Source organism: Leptosomus discolor, unplaced genomic scaffold, assembly GCF_034619465.1.
Source record: "Leptosomus discolor isolate bLepDis1 unplaced genomic scaffold, bLepDis1.hap2 HAP2_SCAFFOLD_35, whole genome shotgun sequence".
In the NCBI taxonomy this organism is placed as follows: Eukaryota; Metazoa; Chordata; class Aves; order Leptosomiformes; family Leptosomidae; genus Leptosomus; species Leptosomus discolor.
In genome coordinates, this window is record NW_028237764.1 from 2,029,051 (window position 1) to 2,037,611 (window position 8,561).

Sequence of the window (8,561 nt, forward strand, 5' to 3'; positions counted from 1 at the left end):
AGCACCGGCCCTTTCCTGACACATCACCCCGTACACTCCTCCCCTGAGCCCATGGAGAACCCAAGCACAGCAGCACGGCCTCATGCCGGGTATTTCTTTAGCCTGTTCCTAATTGCAGCTTTGGAAGAAGACCTCCAACCTCCAGACACGAGCACTGAGGAAATGCCCTTTTATTACAGAGATACAGCACAGCAGACCAGCTGTACCGTCGTGCCAGACACATGTCTAAAGCCCTCTCGGTCAGACAGGCTGGGTTCCTGCCTTTGGAGAAGTGGAGTGGCTTCAGACATTCCTGAGCAAAAAGAGTTCTCTTGGGTGAAATGTCCAAAGCCCAGGAGGTTGCTGAGAGAATGGGAAATCACTTGTGAAGAGCCATGGGCAGCTCATTGCTGCTGACAGACAAGTGATTGAAAATGTTTCTTCAGCGTGTCCTTGAGCTCCTGGTTCCTCATGCTGTAGATGAGGGGGTTCACTGCTGGAGGCACCACTGAGTACAGAAATGACACCACAACATCCAGGGATGGGGAGGAGATAGAAGGAGGCTTCAGGTAGGCAAACACGGCAGTGCTGATGAACAGGGAGACCACGGCCAGGTGAGGGAGGCAGGTGGAAAAGGCTTTGTGGCGTCCCTGCTCCGAGGGGATCCTCAGCACGGCCCTGAAGATCTGCACGTAGGACACCACAATGAACACAAAACAAACAAAGCCTAAACAGGCACTGACCACAACAAGCCCAGCCTCCCTGAGGAAGCCTGAGTGTGAGCAGGAGAGCTTGAGGATCTGGGGGATTTCACAGAAGAACTGGTCCACAGCATTGCCCTGGCAGAGGGGCAGTGAAAATGTATTGGCCATGTGCAGCACAGCATAGGGAAAAGCAGTGCCCCAGGCAGCTGCTGCCATGTGGACACAAGCTCTGCTGCCCAGGAGGGTCCCGTAGTGCAGGGGTTTGCAGACGGCCACGTAGCGGTCGTAGGCCATGACGGTGAGAAGACAATACTCTGCTGTGAGCAAGAATAGAAAGAAAAATTGCTGAGCAGCACATCCTGAGTAGGAGATGGTCTTGGTGTCCCAGAGGGAATTGGCCATGGCTTTGGGGAGAGTGGTGGAAATGGAGCCCAGGTCAAGGAGGGAGAGGTTGAGGAGGAAGAAGTACATGGGGGTGTGGAGGTGGGGGTCACAGGCTACAGTGGTGATGATGAGTCCGTTGCCCAGGAGGGCAGCCAGGTAGATGCCCAGGAAGAGCCTGAAGGTCAAGAGCTGCAGCTCCCGTGTGTCTGTGAATGCCATGAGGAGGAACTGGGTGATGGAGCTGCTGTTGGACATTTGCTGCTCTCAGATATGGGGGACTGTTCTAGGAGGGAAACAAGTTAGGGGAGACTTTCTAAAACATGAAAGCCAGTTCCCATACCCCCTCTCCCATCTACACACACACACAGACACTTTTCTAGAAGCTCTTCCTTCAGCTCTGTGGCTGCAGCTCTCGTTGGTGTCTCATGAGGAGCAGGACCTGTGCCTGCTGGCAGCCAAGGAATCAGCCCTGCTCTGCAGCAGGGGGTTCACGGGAACGGAGGGGGCAGAGACCAGTCCTGGGGTTCGACTTTGTCAGCAGAAACCACTCCTAATGCAAAAGGGCTGGTCAGCACCTGCACTCCCCATGCCAAGGAACCAGGAGGGCAGAAGGCAGTCGGAGAGGTTTGGGGGGGGTTACAGCTCTCCCATTTCCCCTGGCAATTTTCTTGGATGCCAGAAACCCTCAGCACTCCTGCTGCACTGGAAGGGAATGGCAGAGCCCTGTGAGGCAGGAGGATTGCCTGTGCTTAGTGCAGAGGGAGGGGAGCTGGTCTGTCCCTCCGCCTTGTGCCCAGCTGCCCTGGGCTTGCACCTTTCTCAGGTGCAGGAGGATCACAATCCCATGTTACCCTGAAAAGCAACTCGACCCCGCTGAGAGCAGAGGGATCCAGTGCACACCACTCAATGTCCCACCCTTTCTCAAGGTCCCAGCACCCCGCTTCTATCCAAGGACACTCTTGCCTCATTTCACCAACCCAACAGTATTTCCACACTTGTGAGACCTTTCCGTTCTCCACATGGCATTCAGATATAACAGAGGTTCTACTCAACAGGTTTGCATCCTGGAGGGCAGCTCAAAGCGGGGAAGGACACCTCAAGGAGACAGCCAGGTGCCCTAGAGACGGCATCTCAAAAAGGAAGAGTCAGCTCCTACTCTGGCTCCACGGACTGCATGGACCAGACCCTAGGAGGTGACAGGACAGCTGGGACACTCGTTCCCACGGACACACCTGCAGGGGAGCACACCCAAGGTCAGTGTGTGACTCTGCAGATGAAGCTCCCGTCCCCACAGAGACTGACAGCAAGAACAAGAGGACAACGCAAATAAGAGAGAGAAGGGAAAATGCAGGGAGGGTCCAGCTGAGAGAGGCCAGGGCAGAGGCAGCCGCGCACTCAGGGCAGCGTCCCCCTGCCCCAGCTGGGCACGCCACCTCCCAGACCCCAACCTGGCCGGGCAGCTGCTCTCAGCCCCTGTGCTCTGCAGAGGGCCCTGGGCACGGGGCTGGAGAGCTGCAGCACGGCTCTGCTGGAGCTCTGGCTGCAGAGGAGCTGCTTCATGGCTTGGACCCCCGGAGCCCTGAGGGCAGAGGCTTTGGTGGGTGGGAGGGGAGGCAAGGGGGCTGGCTGAGAGGAAGGGCTCTGCACGGGAGGGGAGGATCGGGAGTTTTCTGAATTCTCCCTCTCACAACATTCCTGGTTTTAGTTTCCTCTCATTCCCAGATCATATCCCTGCTGCCTGGAGAGTTTTCCTCTGCGAGGTGTTTCCCTGCCCCTTGTCTTTTCCCTGCCAGCACTCACACATCCCATCCCAACCGCTGTGCACTCATCCCAGCCCTACACACACCCAACTGCTTGTAGGGGACTTGTTAGGGACATCTTCCTGTTTGCAGGTGGAAAAGGGCAGGTCAGACCAACACTGCTGGGTCCAGCAAAGGTGATGCTGGTGCTGTCCGTAGGCAGAGGAGTGGCTGGAGGCACTTTCGGAGGCTGCTGTCAGACCTACTGGGGACTCTCACTTACAGCTCAGCAGGCTGAGTGACTTGTTCAAGCACGAGAGCTCCTTTGCCTTTTCTCCCCCCAAATCCCCAACACTAAGAAACTGAGAACACAGACTCAGGAGAGCCCCTTACCTTTGTAGTGATCCCTGCCTTGCCCTTGAAAAGTGCCCTCAGAAATGTCCTAGGGGGGATGAGGAACTGTGAGGAGATCAGACCCACACAGCACCTTCTTGAAGCCAGGATCCTCTCCTGCCACCACCTGCTGCTTCCACCCACAGCTTCTCCCTGCGCTGCTGTTGGGAGCTCCCTGGCCAGGCTGAGTGCAGACCCTGGCAGGAGACAAAGTCCCTGGAATGGCACAGAGTCTGCTGGAATGCAGGGACCCTGCTCAGAACGAGAGCCCTGGGCACCCCTGGCTGCACACCCGGCTTCACACTCTGCAGCCAACATGCCCTGTCCCTCTGACAGTGCAGCAGGGAAGCTGCAGGCTGTGGGGTGGGCCAGCTTCAGGAGATCGTTCCAGGCACTTGCACCGTCCTTCAGCCACAGACTTACCATGTCAAGGGCTCTGAAGATGTTTCTCCAAGCGAGCTCTCCTCTCTCCTCCCACCCCACACTGCCTTTAACCTCTCTCTGCCTGGCTCCTCTCCCCTCCCTGCCTGCAGGCAGCACCCCCAGCCCTGCTCCTGGGCAGAGCTGTCTCTCTGCAGCGCTGCCCGCTTGCCAGCAGCTCCCTCCACCCCAGGAGCCCAGCCCAGCTCAGCAGCAGGGGAGCAGCCCAAGGCAGCCCTTTCTCTGCCCCCTCTGGGCTCCCTCCAGCTGTCCCTGGGGCTCCAGGGGAACCTGCTCTCAAACAGGCTGAAGTCATCCTGAGGTTTTTCTTTCTCAGCTGGAGAGAGAAAAGATTTCAGAGACAAAGTTACATCTAAAAATCACCTTTTTTTGTCTTATTATCAGACAGGACACCCAGGCAGTGACAGGCAGGGATCTCCTTTATCCCTGGTGAGGGAAGAGATTCAGCTGAATCAATGGAGACATCTCACCCTGCATTTCTATTCCTGCCATTTGAAGGAGACTCAGCTCCCTCCCGTGCCTGCCACAGACCCACAGGAGGTGGGATTCCTCTGGCCTCTCTTCAGCTCTGCATAAAATAAGCACCTGCATTTGAGAAGTCTTTTCTCAGCTCCCCTGGGAATTCCTGGAGGTGAAAGGCAGGAGGGAGGTGTTCAGATGCAAACCCCTGGCCACATCTGAGTTGCCAGAGGAGATGCAAGAGGCACACAGGTAACTGCAGGCTCTGATGGAGAAGTTCATAGAGACAGGGCAACATCTCAGGGATCATATATGAGCGTGGTGGAATTTCCTTTGGCCCAGGGAAATGACAGCCCTATAAAGGCCAAAATAATCTTTTCCTGCTCATCACGCTCATGGCCGGTTATAGAGGTGATCCTACGGACTATTTCGGTCGTCTGTCATAGGGACAGCGAGGTCTCTCTCTTTTCACCAGCTGGATTTACTAGATCACCAGTGACTACAATGGCATTTCTCCCATGTTCATCCCCACGTTGCCTGACAGAATTCAGGGCAGCTACTGCATTTAATGCTCAAGCCCAGGCCCCCAGAGCTACATGAGGTGCCGAGGCTGGCAGGGACAGCACAGGACCTACAGGAAAGCAATTCCCATTAGGGCAGGTGTGTCACAGAGGCCCCAGACAGCATCGATGAGAGCTTGACTTGGTGCCCGTGTGCCATTGACTGATACGATCAATGAGTCCTCAGATGCCAGGAGAGCGGCAAGGTCTGTCCCTTCTCTGCCCACCAGCGTCAGGCATTGCATGAGCACAAAGCAGATCACCCAGGGATCTTTACCGGCTCCTTGAGGATAAAATCCATGCAAAGACCAAGAATTTTAACAATGCGCCTGGATACTGTGTCTTCCAGGACAGCGTCCTCCAAGCACAGGAAGGGTCCATATCATAACCCAACTGGAACTCAAAAAGGAATTCAAGGGCACCAAGACGAATTTTTGGTCCTTCAGGAACTGTTAAAGAAGAAAAAGCGATAATATAGGGCCACTGCTGAATTTAGTGAGAGTAGGTGTGGATAGATCTGAGATAGTCTATGTCCCCTTTGCCTCAGTTGCCACCAGCAAGGTCTCCAAGGCCTTTGAGCTTTGAGGCAGGGACTCTGGAGGAGAACAAACAGGGGTGGATGGGGGTCAAGGCAGGGGTTACTTGAGCAAACTGCACACTTCCCAGGCCACGGGACTGGAGAGGCTGCATCCAAGGGCGCTGAACTAGAAGGCACTCGTTCATCAGAATTCCAGTAAGAACAGCACTCAGACTCTGTGAGGTATCTTTTAAACCCATATTGATTAGCACTGACATTATAAGGAAAGAATCATGCAGATAATCGTAGGTCCCTTTAACTGATGGGAACCCCAGGGCATGTGGCACTGAACGGGCCTTCGACCTGAACGCAGCAAACCATGCAGACCCCATCCATAGAGGACAGGCCCCAGTTTTGGTCATTCCAGCTGCTATAGGATTTTCTTACAAGGAAACAAATCTATTGATCACCTCTACAGTCAAATGAAAATGATTTTTGCGTGAGAACTTTTTGGTGCTGTGTTAGGTAGAGGCAAGGCCACGCAGGAGGCGTAATGTCTGGTAGAGAGTGGGAGCTGCCTCCAGGCTCTTGTGTGACCACATGCTGCTGAGGTTGTCCTGCTTCCAAGGGATCTGGGCAGCACAGCGCGGGTTTGAAGGCCACGCTGTACGTGCAGCACAGCGCAGCACAGCACTAACTGCCCGAGGTACAATGGTGTTCTGGTCAGGATCAGTGCCCAGGTTTCCCTCTGAGAAGTCTGTGCTCCCCTACGGTGACACAGCTGAGGGGCTGTGGCCCAAATACACATGGCCAGGAGGAGCCCCCATGGCTTGTCACAGCCCTGTGACATTTCTGCACTAAACAAGGCGTGGTGGGACAGCTTGCTGAGCACTGGTGCTGCGCTGGAAGGATACAGGCTGTGCCAGAGGCAGTGGCAAGGAGGATGAGGGTGGGGGGATGCCCCCAGTGTGAAGGAGCAGCTCAGATACATGAAGCTCCTTTACAAGACGGGCAACAGGTGGCGTTATCTTGTGTGAGTGAGGGTTAGAGGAGAAGACAGTGAGGGTGACACTGTCTTGGCAGTTATGAACTACTTGATGAGGGCGGGTAGGCAGAAAAGGTCTGGGAGTGTCCAGGTTGATGAGCAGGTTCCTGTTGGGAACGGGAAGGGCCCTGGCAGCCCCTGGCCATACAAAGCCACCCAGTGCCAACAGTGTGGAGGCTGCTGGGATGACTTCTGAGCAGAGATGCTACAAGGGCCACCAAGGGGGATGCTCCCCTGGACCTGGTCCTGGCAAACAAGGAAGAGCTGCTCAGGGACGCTATAATCCGTGTCAGCCTTGGCTGTTGGGACCAGGGAATAGGGGGGTCCCAGGCAGGAGAGGGGCGCGAGGAAGGCCAGCAGCAGAACACAGACCTGGGACTGCAGAGGAGAAGACTTGGGTGTCCTCAGGAGACTGACACAAGTGGGGCCATGGGAAGCAGCTCTGAAGGGTGAAGGTGCTCAGGCAACCTGCTAGGCCTTACAGGACAGCCTCCTCCAAGCAGGACGAGGAATCGGTCGGTGAGCAGACTGGACCTGAAAGAAGATGCCAACTGGAACCTGGGAGCAGGGAGCAGCTTCATTCCAAATGGGAAAAGGATGGCTGGGTAGCGGTAACTACAGAGGAACAGGTAGTTGAAGCTAAGTCTCTACCCAAAGAAACGTCAGCCCACCCGGAGGAAATAAGAGCTCTGCTGAGAGCCCCAGAGCCAGGGAAAGATAAAAGGGTAACGATCCGGACAGACTTCAAGTGTGCTTTTGGAGTTGCACACGGCCGTGGAGCTATTTGGAAGGAAAGAGGACTTTCATCTGCAGAAGGAAAACATATTAAACCTGCAGATGTTGTTTTGAGATTGTTAGATGCTGTGTCCTCACCAACTGCAGTAGCTATTATGCACTGCAGAGGACATAGGAAAGGGAATACTGCCCAAGAACTGGGAAATAAATTGGCAGACCGAGGGGCAAAGGAGGCTGCAGAACAAAGCGAAGACCTCACTGCTCAAGCAAGTTCCCCAGGAGAAGTTAAAGGCATTCTGTCATTATTGGGTTGGGGGACTGGTAACTGCCTGTCCGTAAGGCGTGGTGGAAACCCCACAGACCTTGAACTGGTGGTGCTGCTCTGCAGAGCAAGTGGGCTGTGGTGGCCAGGGCCATGCTGGGGAGGCTGAGAGGCAGACCCAGCTCAGGTTGGCCACTGTCCCCTCCACCCCAGCATGCATAAGTTGCCCCAGCAGCTCCAGAGAAGGTCTTGGAGAAAGGAACTCAAACAAGTCAGTGCAGGGTCCTTTATTTGGTTTCAACACACAGAGAGCACAGCTCCTTATTTACACAAAGTCTGTGGGGCACACAAGGCAGGCAGACACTGGCATAGAAATACGATGAAGAATGACAGCATTTTGTGGACAGCATTAATACAACCAAGAAGAGCAAAAACCCAGAGAAATGAAAGCAAATAACCTGCGAAAGAGATGCTGGGCCTGTAATGAGTTTTATTACTAGTGATACACAGAAAAAAATGGGCAGTTCATTGCTGCTTCTGAGAAGCAATCAGTCATCAGTTTCCTCAGGGCATCCTTGAGCTCCTGGTTCCTCATGCTGTAGATGAGGGGGTTCACTGCTGGAGGAAACAACGAGTACAGAACTGCCATCAACAGGTTCAGGAATGGGGAGGAGATGGAGGGGGACTTCAGGTAGGCAAACATGGCAGTGCTCACAAACAGGGAGACCACGGCCAGGTGAGGGAGGCAGGTGGAAAAGGCTTTGTGGCGTCCCTGCTCCGAGGGGATCCTCAGCACGGCCCTGAAGATCTGCACGTAGGACACCACAATGAACACAAAACAACCAAAGGCTAAACAGACACTGACCACAAGTAGCCCAGCCTCCCTGAGGTAGGTGTCTGAGCAGGAGAGCTTGAGGATCTGGGGGATTTCACAGAAGAACTGGTCCAAGCATTGCCCTGGCAGAGGGGCAGTGAAAATGTATTGGCCGTGTGCAGCAGAGCATAAGGAAAAGCAGTGCCCCAGGCAGCTGCTGCCATGTGGACACAAGCTCTGCTGCCCAGGAGGGTCCCGTAGTGCAGGGGTTTGCAGATGGCAACGTAGCGGTCGTAGGCCATGACGGTGAGAAGAAAATACTCTGCTGCAATAAAAAAGAGATTGAGAAAGAGCTGGGCAACACATCCTGAGTAGGAGATGGCCCTGGTGTTCCAGAGGGAATTGGCCATGGCTTTGGGGAGAGTGTTGGAGAGGGAGCCCAGATCAAGGAGGGAGAGGTTGAGGAGGAAGAAGTACATGGGTTGGTGTGGAGGTGGGGGTCACAGGCTATGGCGGTGATGATGAGTCC

General features: G+C 54.7%; 1 protein-coding gene across 1 annotated transcript; it reads right to left on the reverse strand.

The window, feature by feature from the left end:
- Positions 1 to 383: 383 nt before the first annotated feature.
- On the reverse strand, positions 384 to 1,346 carry LOC147412992 (olfactory receptor 14C36-like). Its single transcript, XM_086480859.1, has one exon. The coding sequence runs from the start codon at positions 1,320 to 1,322 to the stop codon at positions 384 to 386; it is 939 nt and encodes a 312-aa protein (XP_086336985.1). The 5' UTR covers positions 1,323 to 1,346.
- Between the last annotated feature and the right edge of the window lie 7,215 nt (positions 1,347 to 8,561).